Source organism: Oncorhynchus nerka, linkage group LG7, assembly GCF_034236695.1.
Source record: "Oncorhynchus nerka isolate Pitt River linkage group LG7, Oner_Uvic_2.0, whole genome shotgun sequence".
In the NCBI taxonomy this organism is placed as follows: domain Eukaryota; kingdom Metazoa; phylum Chordata; class Actinopteri; order Salmoniformes; family Salmonidae; genus Oncorhynchus; species Oncorhynchus nerka.
Window position 1 is genome coordinate 90964827 of NC_088402.1, and position 16700 is coordinate 90981526.

General features: G+C 45.6%; 1 protein-coding gene across 2 annotated transcripts in view; it reads right to left on the minus strand.

Annotated features, from left to right (window-relative positions):
* The window catches only part of LOC115116144 (XK-related protein 7-like), a 145838-nt gene extending 134953 nt beyond the window's left edge, over window positions 1-10885 (minus strand). The window contains exons 1-2 of one of the 2 annotated variants that reach the window (XM_065020967.1): window positions 10480-10885; window positions 10232-10338 (exon numbers count right to left, since the gene is read on the minus strand). In XM_065020967.1, coding sequence (XP_064877039.1) covers window positions 10232-10338; window positions 10480-10860 — 488 coding nt within the window. In that variant the 5' untranslated portion in view covers window positions 10861-10885. The other variant, XM_065020966.1, reaches the window with a different exon arrangement.
* Between the last annotated feature and the right edge of the window lie 5815 nt (window positions 10886-16700).

Here is a 16700-nt window from a genome sequence, read left to right on the forward strand (position 1 = left end):
ATGGCCGATATCTTCGCAGCTCTCAATCATCTCAATCAAAAGATGCAGGGCGGTGGAGTCAACATCATCGAAGCGGAGGAAAACCTGAAGGCTTTTCAAAAAAAAGCTACCGTTATGGAAATGACGTACAGAGAACAATAACTTCGCAAACTTTCCCCTGCTGGACGACTGTGTAAGTAAGATCGAAGATGTATCTGGAATCGGAGACATTTCTGTACCCGCTGAACTGAAGCAAGCAATTGCCACGCACTTAGATGAGCTTGCAAAGTCTCTCGACGGATACTTCCCTACAAGAGAGTCATATCCAGCATGGGTGAGACAGCCGTTCACGTTTAGTGTTGAGACAACAGATGTCAATGATGAATACCTCGATGAAATCATTGAAATTCAGCAGAGCCAGGTTCAACAGCAACTCTTCAGAACAACAACGCTTTCAACGTTTTGGTGTCAACAAATGGTAACGTACCCTGTTATTGCTAAGAAAGCTCTGGAGATTTTCATACCGTTTGTTACAACATATCTTTGCGAGCAATCCTTTTCGAGGATGCTGGACATAAAAACGAAGAAAAGGAACAGACTTTGTTGCGAAAATGACATGAGAGTGGCACTTGCCAAGGTGAAGCCGCGCATTTCTGAACTGGTCTCTGAAAGGCAACAGCAGAAGTCACACTGATTTGCAGTAAATATTCATTATTATGTTTTTGTTTTTGTGTGAAAATTATAATCTGTGTGAAAATCATGTTTTGATGATTTTGTTCTTTGAACACAGTGATGTTGATGCACGGTTCATTTTGTGCACCAGTCAAATATAGACCTATGTTTTGAATTAGATTTTTTTTTCAATTAAGAAGGGTTCGGTGAATGCACATATGAAACTGTTGGGGTTCAGTACCTCCAACAAGGTTAAGAACCACTGGGTTAGAGTGTAGAGGAGGTAGGTAGCCTAGTGGTTAGAGAGTTGGACAAGGAACCGGAAGGTTGTAAGTTCAAATCCCCGAGCTGACAAGGTACAAATCTGTCGTTCTGCCCCTGAACAGGCAGTTAACCCACTGTTCCTAGGCCATCATTGAAAATAAGAATTTGTTCTTAACTGACTTGCCTGGTTAAATAAAGGTAAAAAACACACAAAAAAACAGAAGTCGTTCTCTAATAAGCATCTGTTGTGTTCAGTGATTTAAGCAAATAACCACCCAGGCTATTTATACAGAATAACATTTAGAGAATAGAACGCTCTCACCACACACACACCGTTGCACACACACGCCTATACCGACTGTGTTGTTGTCTGTTGAAGCCTCTTTAGTCAACAGTGAACAGTGAGTTTAAATAGAATACTGAATATCCACCATTCTATGGTTTTCAAAATGTTCACCTTTTGTTGCCTTACAGCCTGAAACACATCAAATCTGACTTCTTTTCACGACTTCATTTACACACAACATATATAGACTCTTTAAAAAAAATATATTATTATTATTATTATTTTTTCTACTGTGTTATTGACTTGTTTATTGTTTACTCCATGTGTAACTCTGTGTTGTTGTCTGTTCACACTGCTATGCTTTATCTTGGCCAGGCCGCAGTTGTAAATGAGAACTTGTTCTCAACTAGCCTACCTGGTTAAATAAAGGTGAAATAAATAAAATAAATAAATAAACACAGTAACCCACAATATCCAAGTGAATAAAAAAAAAAAAAATTCTCTGAAAATGATTTACAATTTAAAACAGTAAATTGACCTCTCATGAACTGCACTCTTCAAGTCATTCCACAGATTCTCGATGGGATTTAGGGGCTCTGACTAGGCCGCTCAAGGACATTCACCTTCTTGTCCTTCAGCCACTGTACTGTCACTTTGCCGGTGTGCCTTGGATGCTGCCACCACCATGCTTTACTGTAGGGATGGTGTTCTTTACTGTAGGGATGGTGATCTTTACTCTAGGGATGGTGTTCTTTACTGTAGGGATGGTGTTCTTTACTGTAGGGATGGTGTTCTTTACTCTAGGGATGGTGTTCTTCACTGTAGGGATGGTGTTCTTTACTGTAGGGATGGTGTTCTTTACTGTAGGGATGGTGTTCTTCACTGTAGGGATGGTGTTCTTCACTGTAGGGATGGTGTTCTTTACTGTAGGGATGGTGTTCTTTACTGTAGGGATAGTGTTCTGCACCCCGTCTGGTGCAGGTATAGGTCCTCTCCCAACCTTTCACTTGCCTCCAACACACACACACATACACCATACACTTAGTACTGATCTGAATTATAGGCCTACTATTTATTTATTTGATCTCATACTTTCGTAGCTTACTGGATTTATAGAGAGCTATTCTCTCAAGTTATCTTGTTGGGTTGAGTAACTCTGAACTTACAATGGCTAGCCCCAAGTTGTTATATATTTTTTCTTGTTCCTTATGCTATTTGCCTCATGACAGCTGTGTGCTGTGTTGACTATGAACTTGCTTGTTTACCTAACCGTGTGTTGTGTCTTTGGCTATGATTAAGTGATATGACATGCTATTCTATAAAATCCTTTCTCCGTAATTAATATTACCTGATTGAGCTAATCATGTAAATGTAATTAACTAGAGAGTCGGGGCACCACAAAATAATATTTACAGAGCTGCTATCTTCCGAATAAACTCTTAAAGAACTAGTAATATTTTACATCAATAGCAGTCAATATTAATCGTCACCTTAATTCAGTCTCATCTGAAAGTTGTAAATTCTTGGTTATCTTCACGAACCCTGGCTAACAAGTTGAATCAGCAATACAAAATTGGGTTTAATTATTTATTTACTAAATACCTAACTATTCACACAGAATGACATATACAAAGAAGAAATTATACCTTGATTACAAATGACATCATAAAGGAAAACATCCCTAGCGGACGGAACAGATATGACAGCTGGTTACACGAAAGAAAAGGGGCGGGGTTTGAGTGAAAGAGCGGGAAGACTGAGGAACACAGGGAGAAGCTGTGCTATCGTAAATACAGTATCTTATGCATTCTAAATTACCGCCCATTTGGAAAAGGAAAATGCAATAAATATTTATTCTGAGCTGCGCTTCAGTAGGTTGGTGGTAGATGGAAGGCCATTTTGCCAAACCGAGTCCTTTGTCCTTTGAAGAATGTATCTGGTGGTCAATTGGATATGTTGTAGTAACGTCGTTGTGTGGTAGATTGGATACTCTGTCTGTTCTTTCCTAGCCCGCGTTTACAGCTGCTGTTGCTAACTCAACGGCTAGGAGGTATCACTTCTGTAGTGAATAAGAGTTCAAAGTTCATATCATTTGCAACCGAAGCTCATGCTGAGGTTGGCTTAGTTCTGTAGTTGACATGTTAGTCCTTTTAACGCAGTGGCTGCAGACCTCACTTACTCGGAACAGCAGGTTATATTGTCATCAAGGGAGAGGAGGGCGTGTTTGAAAAGTTTTATAACCCATGTCCCTTCACAGGGGCGGGCCACTGATTGAGCAGAGCCCTAATCTTATGAAAACCCAAATATCTCATTTGGAAGCTAAAATTACGTTTAATCTCTTCACCAATAATTTTATATTCGAAAGTTCCATGTGAATCCGAAACTACAATTTGCAGACTTTGCACTGTAGAGTTTATGTCATCTTATCATTGATGAGAATGTCTCCGATAACAACCGAACTGACATCATATTCATTAAGTACCACCCCATATGTTCAATTGGTCGGATTACCAGAATATAGTTCATTCCCCCCCACCTTCTGATGTTCCCAGAATCTCTATGTTAACCAAGGGGTTTTCAAATGTAACATCAGTAGGGTAGAGAGAGGAAAAAGGGGGGAAGATGTATTTATGACTGTCATAAACCTACCCCCAGGCCAACGTCATGACAGTCCCCCCATGTTGGGTTCAATCTTGCGATTACACGTGGGACAGACTATGTTTGTTCCCACACTCGGGACTCTGACTCTGTATTGGTTACACAGACTTCTAGCCTCCCATCCTATTCTAACCACCTCTCACCTGCTTTGTATTCCTGTTACCTGATGAAATTGCTGTATAATATGATCTTGTTGCCATCTGATGCACATTCAAATGTCATAACAAATCAACACTGCAGAGCTCTCCCTGTCCTCTGCCGTGCCCTGATTGTATTACTGCTGATGATATCTGGAAATGTGCATGTACACCCTGGCCCAGCTACTGTTGCTAGCCCCAATTCTGACTTGTGCTCTGATATCTGCTTCACTGAATTCTGCTCTCGTTAAAGTCTGGGTTTTCTCCACGTTAACAGACTCGTAGTATTACCTACAATTGGTCAATTGAAAGTGTGGGTTCACAGCTCCAATCCAGATGTGTTGGTCATTACTGAGATGTGGTTCAGAAAGATGACGTGGTAAAGGAAGAGTGTTTTGAATACTGATGTTAACCTTTCTGGTTATGACCTTTTTCTGCTAGACAGATCTTCCAAAGGTGTGGGAGTGAAAATCTTTACCAAGGATCACCTTCAGTGCTCGGTTGTCTCCACCAAGTCTGTCGCCAAACAATTTGATTTGCTGGTTTTAAGCATAAACCTTTTTAAGCATTAATAGCTCTTTGTTGACTGTTGCTGGGTGTTATTGTCCACCAGCAGCAGCAGCCTGTACCCTACCTGCCCTAAGTTCTTTCCTGATCCCCTACACTAAGTCTGAATTTGTCCTGCTAGGTGACCTAAACTGGGACATGCTTAAACCACCTGACCAAGTCTTAAAGCAATGGGACTCCCTAAACCTTCATGACCTGGCCTCTTTAAATTGGTATAGAATCAGCTTGATTCACTCTGTAGAAGACGCTTGGACCTTCTTTTTTAAAATATTTTCAGTGGTATTGTTAAGAAACACGCCCCCCCATAAAGAAAATGAGAATTAAAAACAGGTTCAGCCCCTGGTTCAACCGTGATCTGGCAGAGTTACTCCACCTCAAGGATACCATTTGGCGAAAGGCTCGGCTCACACATACTCAGGCTGACTGGCTCTCGTTCAGGCAAATGAGAAATAAGTGCACTCAGGCTATCTGGAAGGCCAAAGTTAGTTACTTTAAAGCTCAGTTCTCTCTCTGTGGGTCTAACCCAAGAAGTTCTGGAAAACAGTTAAAGACCTGGAGAATAAACCCTCCTCCTCACAGCTGCCCATGTCCCTTAATGTTGATGATGTGGTTGTTACTGACAAGAAGCACATGGCTGAGGTCTTTAATCACCACTTCATCACATCAGGATTCCTATTTGACTCAGCCATGCCTCATTGCCCGTCCAACATTTACTCGTCTCCCACCCCTTCTAATGCGACTATGCCCGATGCTCCTCCCTCTTGTTCCGCTGCCCCTCTACAAAGTTTCTCCCTGCAGTCAGTCACTGAGTCTGAGGTGCTGAAGGAGCTCCTGAAACTTGACCCCCAAAACAACATCTGGGTCAGATGGTTTAGACCCTCTCTTCTTTAAGGTTGCTGCCCATATCATCACCAAGCCTCTCTCTGACCCTTTAAATCTGTCTCTCCTTTCTTCTTTAAGGTTTCTGCCCCTATCATCACCAAGCCTCTCTCTGACCTTTTTAACACGTCTCTCCTCTCTGGGGAGGTTCCCATTGCTTGGAAGGCAGCCATGGTGCGTCCTTTATTTAAAGGGGAGATTAATCTGATCCTGGCTGTTCTAGGCCTATTTCTATTTTGCGCTGTTTATCAAAAGTGTTGGAAAAACTTGTCAATAATCAACTGACTGGCTTTCTTGATGTCTATGGTATTCTCTCTGGTTTGCGATCTGGTTTCCGCTCAGGTTATGGGATGTGTCACTGCAACCTTAAATGATGTCGCCATTGCCCTTGATTCTGCTATATAAATTGACTTAGCCAAAGCTTTTGATACAGTAGACCATTCCATTCTTGTGGGCCAGCTAAGAAGTATTGGTGTCTCTGAGGGGTCTTTGGTATGGTTTACTAACTACCTCTCCCAAAGAGCGCAGTGTATAATGTCAGAACATCTGCTGTCTCAGCCACTGCCTGTCACCAAGGGAGCACCCCAAGGCTCGATCCTAGGCCCCACGCTCTTCTCAATTTACATCAACCACATAGCTCAAGCAGTAGGAGGCTCTCTCAATAATTTATAAGCAGATTTTACAGTTTTATACTCAGCTGGCTCCAGTTGGATTTTGTGTTAAATGATCTACAACAAAGCTTTCTTAGTGTCCAACAAGCTTTCTCTGCCCTTAACCTTGTTCTGAACACCTCCAAAACAAAGGTCATGTGGTTTGGTAAGAAGAATGCCCCTCTTCCCACAGGTGTTATTGATACCTCTGAGGGTTTAGAACTATTGTAATCGCTCCTCTTTCACCCCAGCTGCCAAACATACTCTGATTCAGATGACCATCCTACTCATGCTAGATTACGGAGACATAATTTATAGATCGACAGGTAAGAGTGCTCTCGAGCGACTAGATGTTCTTTACCATTCGGCCATCTTATTTGCCACCAATGCTCCTTATAGGACACATCACTGCACTCTATACTCCTCTGTAAACTGTTCATCTCTGTATACCCGTCGCAAGACCCACTGGTTGATGCTTATTTATAAAACCCTCTTAGGCCTCACTCCCTCCTATCTGACATACCTACTGCAGCCCTCATCCTCCACATACAACACCCGTTCTGCCAGTCACATTCTGTTTAAGGTACCCAAAGCACACACATCCCTGGGTCGCTCCTCTTTTCAGTTCGGCTGCAGCTAGCGACTGGAACGAGCTGCAACAAACACTCAAACTGGGAAGTTTTATCCCCATCTCTTCATTCAAAGATCCAATCATGGATACTCTTACTGACAGTTGTGGCAACTTTGCTTGATGTATTGTTGTCTGTAACTTCTTGCCCTTTGTGCTGTTTGTGCCGACTAATGTTTGCACCAGGCTTTGTGCTGCTGCCATGTTGTGTTGTTACCATGTTGTGTTGTTACCATGTTGTGTTGCTACCATGTTGTGCTGCTGCCATGTTGTGCTGCTACCAAGTTGTTATCATGTGGTGTTGCTACCATGTTGTGTTGCTACCATGTTGTTGTCATGTGGTTTTGCTACCATGTTGTTGTCATGTGGTGTTGCTACCGTGTTGTGTTGCTACCATGTGGTGTTGCTACCATGTTGTTGTCATGTGGTGTTGCTACCATGTTGTTGTCATGTGGTGTTGCTACCATGTTGTTGTCATGTGGTGTTGCTACCATGTTGCTGTCATGTTGTGTTGCTACCATGTTGATGTCATGTGGTGTTGCTACCATGTTATTGTCATGTGGTTTTGCTACCGTGTTGTGTTGCTACCATGTGGTGTTGCTACCATGTTGTTGTCATGTGGTGTTGCTACCATGTTGTTGTCATGTGGTGTTGCTACCATGTTGTTGTCATGTGGTGTTGCTACCATGTTGTGTTGCTACCATGCTGTTGTCATGTGGTGTTGCTACCATGTTGTGTTGCTACCATGCTGTTGTCATGTGGTGTTGCTACCATGCTGTATGGTCATGTGTTGCTGCCTTGCTATGCTGTTGTGTTAGGTATACCTTTATGTAATGTTGTGGTGTCTCTCTTGTCGTGATGTGTGTTTTGTCCTGTATTTTTAGTTTTAATCCCATCTCCCTTTTGCCTTTTGCCTTTTGGTAGGCCATCATGGTAAATAAGAATTTGTTCTTAACTGTCTTGTCTAGTTAAATAAAGGTTAAAATATTCCAAAAGTATGTAAATCAGGTCTTGTGTTGCCGTCTCCATAAGGGAGAAGTTAAGGACACAGGGTTTAGGACACAGGGTTTAGGACAGAGTTTAGGACACAGGGTTTAGGACACATAATTTAGGACAGAGTTTAGGACACAGGGTTTAGGACACAGGGTTTAGGACACAGGGTTTAGTCCTGGGCATTTAAGTATCACAGTAACCAGTTTAGCTGTTAATTATTGTGTCTATACTTTTGACTCTAAAATGAAATGTGCTGCTTTATTTGTGGACCTGTCAAAAGCTTGTGATACTGTTGATCATGGTATTTTATTGAACAAGTCCTTGATAGGCCTGTTGATGGTATCATGATGAGCTTAGCCATCGTCATTGACGGGGTTCAGTCTGCATGTCTTGAAGTACATAAAGGTGTACCACAGGGGTGGATTCTGGGACCTGATCTCTTCACTATTTATAGAAACACCATTGGTCAATCTGTCAAAAAACTTGTCAACTTAATCTATATGCGGGTGATACTATTTCGTATGCCCTGCCCTGCCCTGCCCTGCCCTGCCCTGCCCTGCCCTGCCCTTCCCAACCCTGCCCTGCCCTGCCCTTCCCAACCCTTCCCCTGTTCTGCCCTGGTCTGCCCTCCCCTGCCCTGCCCTTCCCCCCTTCTGCCCTGGTCTGCCCTTTCCTGGCCTGCCCTGTTCCTGTTCTGCCCTGGTCTGCCCTGGCCTGGCCTAGCCTGCCCTGATCTGCCATGGCCTAGTCCTGGCTTGCCCTGCCCTGGCCTGAAAACCTCCGAAGAGACTTTTGATGCTTGTTAATATTAATGAATCAACATGGAAAATGGATTGGATTTGCAAAGTCATGAACGTCAGGGAATATAGACCAAACGTTGAAATGACATCTGTGCCCAGTGAGTGGTGTTTTCTGAAAAGGCAACTCAGCTAATTTTGAACTGGCGAAACGGCAGGAAGTAGGCCCCCTGAATATTTGGGCAGAAAGTAAGGCTGAGTCAGTCTTACAAAGACATGAAACAGTCTTGGTCTACTGTCATTAAATATTCATGAAGCAGTTTGTGCAATGAAACAGATATCACCACTCGCCCAACAGCCCAGCAAAGGGTTACCGTTTAGCTTTTGGAGAGTTTTATCAATGAATGGACTTTATTATTCTCATCTGGAAATTAACAGAACGCGAATATTTGGGCTCCATCATCATCCTCCTCATCCTCCTCCTCATCATCATCCTCCTCCTCCTCCTCCTCATCATCATCCCCCATCCTCCTCCTCATCATCATCATCCCTCCTCCTCCTCCTCCTCCTCCTCCTCCTCATCCTTCTCCTCATCATCACCCCCTCCTCATCCTCATCCTCATCATCATCAACATCCATCTCCTCATCCTCCTCCTCCTCCCCATCATCATCATCCTCCTCCTCCTCATCATCATCATCATCCCCCTCCTCCTCCTCATCCTCCTCCTCCTCCTCATCATCATCCCCCTCCTCCTCCCCATCCTCCTCCTCCTCCTCATCATCCTCCTCCTCCTCATTATCATCCTCCTCCTCCTCATTATCCTCATCATTATCCCCATCATCATCCTCCTCCTCCTCATCATCCTCATCATCATCCTCCTCCTCCTAATAATCATCATCATCCTCATCTTCATCATCCTCATCATCATCCTCATCATCATCCTCATCCTCCTAATCATCATCATCCTCATCTACATCTTCATCATCCTCATCATCCTCATTATGCTGCTTTCTCTCCTTCCCAACCCTGTCTCTCTCTCTCTCTCTCTCTCTCTCTCTCTCTCTCTCTCTCTCTCTCTCTCTCTCTCACACACACACACACACACACGCATACAAACACATAGGTAACCACACACACACACACACACACACACGCATACAAACACATAGGTAACCACACACACACACACGCCCACGCACGCACACAAACACATAGGTAACCACACACACACACATGCCCACGCACGCACACAAACACATAGGTAACCACACACACACACAGACACTAGACATTCTAGAATCACTCGACCATGACTGGTAGTAAGTAGTGGGCTTGACTTGGCATGCGTTTCCTTCTGTTAACGGTTACTGGTAGGCTCGGCATGACCAACATAGTCTCAAACCTTATATTCACACCATAAAACAACCCTAAAAAGATGCACGTGATCCTGTAGAGATTCACATAATCAGAATATGGTATGCCATAGATTATCACAATCCTAACGGAAAATAGGATTGATAGGCTACACAGAGGAGAGGAGACATATATTTAAATGTAACCGATCTCTCTTTAACATGACTCTGGGCTGAACCATCTTTACCAGTGTGGACTGACTGACCAGTATCTCCAGCAGAAGAGAGGTGTTGCTCCTCCACAACCTCTCTATGAGCCACGGAGCGCGTGCAGAGCACGGCTGCCTGTTCGCACGCTCAAGTGCACGTGTCTCATATTGATCAGACGGCTGCTGTATGCTGCATAATACATGTGTATCTGTATTTACCTCCAGACCTGGCCCAGTTGTAGGAGGTGAAGAATTGACTGGAACAGCCACATACACACTCTGCAGCATGTCCGCGTGCCGCTCTCAGTCCCTGCCCCCGCCGAATTCTGCCCCGCCGACGAGCATCCAACCCCGCCAACAGTAGCAGCATTGGCCGCTCCGCCACCGCGCTGTTTGTTGTTGTTGGTGCTGCCCTTGGTGCTGAAATTACACTCGCCTCCCTTGGAAGAGTCCGCCGCCGCCGCTGCTGCCGCCGCACTGACTGCCGCTACTGCCCCGCTGCTGCTGCCGCTGATGTCCGTGTAGTCGTAGACTATCCACCTGAAACTCAACACCTGAACCACGGCGGAGGGAACCACCACGAAGACCAGCGTCAGCCCGAACCACCAGTAGTCCCGTCTCAGGTAGTAGTCCGCGGCAAGCCACAGGTCGGTGGCCCCGTCTGAAAAGAAGACGAGCAGTGAGCACAACACCCAGCAGCAATCCAGGAGCGAGTAGGGCTTAGAAGCATAGCGGCACGACGAGGGACCCTGGTCGGGCTCGGCTGCGACCATACATCGGAGTGGTGGTGGTACCGGATTCTCGGTAGTCTGCACAGACAGGGCTGCTCCGTCCGATTTTGCAGCCATATTTGTTGTAGGAAAGAGAGTCGGGAACGGACGACGGAGAGAGTGAGAGTGAGAGATTGAAAGGGGCTGTCGGTGTGTGTGAGAAAGGGAGAGAGAGCGTGTGGGGGAGAGCGAGAGAGCGAGAAGTCAGGCAGGCAATAACTGCTCCTCGTTTCAATGGCTATGCTATCATATGTAATTACACTCTTAGTAGGCTTATTATTGTCTGATTGAATAACACAGCGTTTGCCAGTCATTTATTTCAATGCCGGAAATCATACCTTGCCATCCAAGGACTCCTGTTGGGTAGTCTAATGAAGACTAGGACTGATGGCACGGGCATAACGAAGACTGTCTAGGCTAATTACGTCATAAATCCAGCGCATTAGTTGGATCATCAATAGGCTATATTCCCGAGTAGGTTTTTATCGTGGTAAACTTTGAAGTTTGCTGGGCTGGCCTCTTCGTCTATATTTTATGACAACGTCTATACTCTTAGACCCAATCATAGGTAGGCTAATCATTCAGACAACCAATTAATTAATTGAATGGTTGGTGAAATATTGTAGCGTCTACTAGAAGTCCAAATGATTGTCTTAGCACTGTTAATAGTGGGCTATATACTGTTATAACAACATAGCCCACAGAAGCATGAACAGTGAATATAATACAATCTCTACATTAAGTCAGCTCACCAATTCACCACGTCTGTGTTGAATGAAATGAAATCAACGTTTTTATTGTTCGCGTACACATATTTAGAAGATGTTATTGCGGGTGGTGTAGCGAAATGCTTGTGTTCCCGAGCTCCAACAGTGATATCTAACAATCCACAACTATATAAAAAATAAAATAATCAAATTAAGAGTCCGGAGAATATATATATATACAGTGCCTTGCGAAAGTATTCGGCCCCCTTGAACTTTGCGACCTTTTGTCACATTTCAGGCTTCAAACATAAAGATATAAAACTGTATTTTTTGGTGAAGAATCAACATCAAGTGGGACACAATCATGAAGTGGAACGACATTTATTGGATATTTCAAACTTTTTTAACAAATCAAAAACTGAAAAATTGGGCATGCAAAATTAGCTGATGGAACTGTGGGTTTGTCTGAGACCAGCCACCTGGACAGCTGATGGAACTGTGGGTTTGTCTTGGACAGCTGATGGAACTGTGGGTGAAAGCCACCTGGACAGCTGATGGAACTGTGGGTTTGTCTGAGACCAGCCACCTGGACAGCTGATGGAACTGTGGGTTTGTCTGAGACCAGCCACCTGGACAGCTGATGGAACTGTGGGTTTGTCTGAGACCAGCCACCTGGACAGCTGATGGAACTGTGGGTTTGTCTGAGACCAGCCACCTGGACAGCTGATGGAACTGTGGGTTTGTCTGAGACCAGCCACCTGGACAGCTGATGGAACTGTGGGTTTGTCTGAGACCAGCCACCTGGACAGCTGATGGAACTGTGGGTTTGTCTGAGACCAGCCACCTGGACAGCTGATGGAACTGTGGGTTTGGACAGCTGATGGAACTGAGACCAGCCACCTGGACAGCTGATGGAACTGTGGGTTTGTCTGAGACCAGCCACCTGGACAGCTGATGGAACTGTGGGTTTGTCTGAGACCAGCCACCTGGACAGCTGATGGAACTGTGGGTTTGTCTGAGACCAGCCACCTGGACAGCTGATGAAACTCAGGAGTATTTATGTCTGTAATAAAGGCCTTTTGTGGGGAAAAACTCATTCTGATTGGCTGGGCCTGGCTCCCCACAGTGGGTGGGCCTATGCCCTCCCAGACCCACCCATGGCTGCCCCCCTGCTCTGTTGTGAAATCCATAGATTAGGGCATTCATTTCAATTGACTTGATTTCTTGACTTGATTTCCTTATATGAATTGTAAGTAAAATCATTGAAATTGTTGCATGATTTCATTTATATTTTTGTTCAGTATTCATATGAAATCAGTGAAATAGTATGTAAACATTATTAAAGTGACCAGTAATCCAAGTCTATGTACATAGGGCAGCAGCCTCTAAGGCGCAGGGTTCAGTAATCGGGTGGTAGCCGGCTAGTGACAGTGACTAAGTTCAGGGCAGGGTAGTGGGTGGAGGCTGGCGAGTGATGGCTATTTAACAGTCTGAATGGCCTTGAGATAGAACCTATTTTTCAGTCTCTCGGTCCTAACTTTGATGCACTTGTACTGACCTCGTCTTCTGGATGATAGCGGGGTGAACATGATGAGCTAGGAGGAGACTATGGTGTTGAAGGCTGAGCTCTAGTCAATGAACAGCATTCGTACATAGGTATTCCTCTTGTCCAGATGGGTGCAGTGAGACGGCCATTGCGTCGTCTGTGGATCTATTGGGGCTGTAAGCATATAGGAGTGGGTCTACAGTATCAGGTAAGGTAGAGGTGATATGATCCTTGACTAGCCTCTCAAAGCACTTCATGATGACAGAAGTGAGTGCTATGAGGCGATAGTCTTTTAGTTCAGTTATCTGAGTTCAGTTACCTGAACTGAGCTGAATGGTTAAAGGATGGATGTGTCCAGTGTGTGTGTGTGTGTGTGTGTGTGTCTGTGTCTGTTAGTGTGTGTGTGTGAATAGCTCACTGGTCTGTCCTTGTTAGCTGATATAGCTCCAGAAAGTTAATTGATTAGAGCTATGACTAAGTAAAAACAAAGAATTGTCCTCGATTTGTTTTAGCACTAAAGAACCAGTCAGTATGACTATATTCCAATTACTTATCCATTCCAATTACTTAGTGATTTATCCATTCCAGTGATTTATTCCATTCCAGTGATTTATCCATTCCAGTGATTTATCCATTCCAGTGATTTATCCATTCCAGTGATTTATCCATTCCAGTGATTTATCCATTCCAGTGATTTATCCATTCCAGTGATTTATCCATTCCAGTGATTTATCCATTCCAGTGATTTATCCATCCAGTGATTTATCCATTCCAGTGATTTATCCATTCCAGTGATTTATCCATTCCAGTGATTTATCTATTCCAGTGATTTATCCATTCCAGTGATTTATCCATTCCAGTGATTTATCCATTCCAGTGATTTATCCATTCCAGTGATTTATCCATTACAATTACTTATCCATTCCAGTGATTTATCCATTCCAGTGATTTATCCAGCTCTTTGTGAAGAAATGGTGTGTCGCCATGTGTCACGCTCTGTTCTGTTTCACCTGTTCCCGTGATTGTCTCCACCCCCTCCAGGTGTCGCTTATTGTCCCCAGTGTATTTATCCCTGTGTTTCCTGTCTCTCTGAGCCAGTTCGTCTTGTCTGTTAGTCAAGTCAACTAGTGTGTTTTTCTCGTTCTCCTTTTGCATTCTCTTTTTTCTAGTCTTCCCGGTTTTAACCCGTGCCTGTTTCTGGACTCTGTACCCGCCTGCCTGACCATTCTGCCTGCCTTGACCACGAGTCTGTCTGCCACTCTGTACCCGCCTGTCTGCTACTCTGTACCCGCCTGCCTGACCATTCTGCCTGCCTTGACCACGAGCCTGTCTGCTACTCTGTACCCTCCTGCCTGACCATTCTGCCTGCCTTGACCACGAGCCTGTCTGCCACTCTGTACCCTCCTGCCTGACCATTCTGCCTGCCTTGACCACGAGCCTGTCTGCCACTCTGTACCCTCCTGCCTGCCTTGACCATTCTGCCTGCCTTGACCTCGAACCTGTCTGCCACTCTGTACCCGCCTGCCTGACCATTCTGCCTGCCTTGACCACGAGTCTGTCTGCCACTCTTTACCTCCTGGACTCTGATCTGGTTTTGGCCTTCTTGCCTGTCCACGACCATTCTCTTGTCTACCCCTTTGGATTAATAAACATTGTAAGACTCCAACCATCTGCCTCCTGTGTCTGCATCTGGGTCTCACCTTGTGTCACGATACGTGTTGGTTACTGATGATCTAGTAAGGACTCAAGATACCCAATCTTCCTATTGACGATCGGGGTCAAACTTGGGGATACCGTTTCATCCATTCATATAAGCATAGGTCTGTATCTAAATAAATACGATCTTACATTTACATTACATTTAAGTCATTTAGCAGACGCTCTTATCCAGAGCGACTTACAAATTGGTGCATTCACCTTATGACATCCAGTGGAACAGTAGTGCATCTAAATATTTTAAGGGGGTGAGAGGGATTACTTTATCCTATCCTAGGTATTCCTTAAAGAGGTGGGGTTTCAGGTGTCTCCGGAAGGTGGTGATTGACTCCGCTGTCCTGGCGTCGTGAGGGAGTTTGTTCCACCATTGGGGGGCCAGAGCAGCGAACAGTTTTGACTGGGCTGAGCGGGAACTGTACTTCCTCAGTGGTAGGGAGGCGAGCAGGCCAGAGGTGGATGAACGCAGTGCCCTTGTTTGGGTGTAGGGCCTGATCAGAGCCTGGAGGTACTGAGGTGCCGTTCCCCTCACAGCTCCGTAGGCAAGCACCATGGTCTTGTAGCGGATGCGAGCTTCAACTGGAAGCCAGTGGAGAGCGGAGGAGCGGGGTGACGTGAGAGAACTTGGGAAGGTTGAACACCAGACGGGCTGCGGCGTTCTGGATGAGTTGTAGGGGTTTAATGGCACAGGCAGGAGCCCAGCCAACAGCGAGTTGCAGTAATCCAGACGGGAGATGACGAGTGCCTGGATTAGGACCTGCGCCGCTTCCTGTGTGAGGCAGGGTCGTACTCTGCGGATGTTGTAGAGCATGAACCTACAGGAACGGGCCACCGCCTTGATGTTAGTTGAGAACGACAGGGTGTTGTCAGGATCACGCCAAGGTTCTTAGCGCTCTGGGAGGAGGACACAATGGAGTTGTCAACCGTGATGGCGAGATCATGGAATGGGCAGTCCTTCCCGGGAGGAAGAGCAGCTCCGTCTTGCCGAGGTTCAGCTTGAGGTGGTGATCCGTCATCCACACTGATATGTCTGCCAGACATGCAGAGATGCGATTCGCCACCTGATCATCAGAAGGGGAAAGGAGAAGATTAATTGTGTGTCGTCTGCATAGCAATGATAGGAGAGACCATGTGAGGTTATGACAGAGCCAAGTGACTTGGTGTATAGCGAGAATAGGAGAGGGCCTAGAACAGAGCCCTGGGGGACACCAGTGGTGAGAGCACGTGGTGTGGAGACGGATTCTCGCCACGCCACCTGGTAGGAGCGACCTGTCAGGTAGGACGCAATCCAAGCGTGGGCCGCGCCGGAGATGCCCAACTCGGAGAGGGTGGAGAGGAGGATCTGATGGTTCACAGTATCGAAGGCAGCCGATAGGTCTAGAAGGATGAGAGCAGAGGAGAGAGTTAGCTTTAGCAGTGCGGAGCGCCTCCGTGATACAGAGAAGAGCAGTCTCAGTTGAATGACTAGTCTTGAAACCTGACTGATTTGGATCAAGAAGGTCATTCTGAGAGAGATAGCGGGAGAGCTGGCCAAGGACGGCACGTTCAAGAGTTTTGGAGAGAAAAGAAAGAAGGGATACTGGTCTGTAGTTGTTGACATCGGAGGGGATCGAGTGTAGGTTTTTCAGAAGGGGTGCAACTCTCGCTCTCTTGAAGACGGAAGGGACGTAGCCAGCGGTCAGGGATGAGTTGATGAGCGAGGTGAGGTAAGGGAGAAGGTCTCCGGAAATGGTCTGGAGAAGAGAGGAGGGGATAGGGTCAAGCGGGCAGGTTGTTGGGCGGCCGGCCGTCACAAGACGCGAGATTTCATCTGGAGAGAGGGGGAGAAAGAGGTCAGAGCACAGGGTAGGGCAGTGTGAGCAGAACCAGCGGTGTCGTTTGACTTAGCAAGCGAGGATCGGATGTCGTCGACCTTCTTTTCAAAATGGTTGGCGAAGTCATCTGCAGAGAGG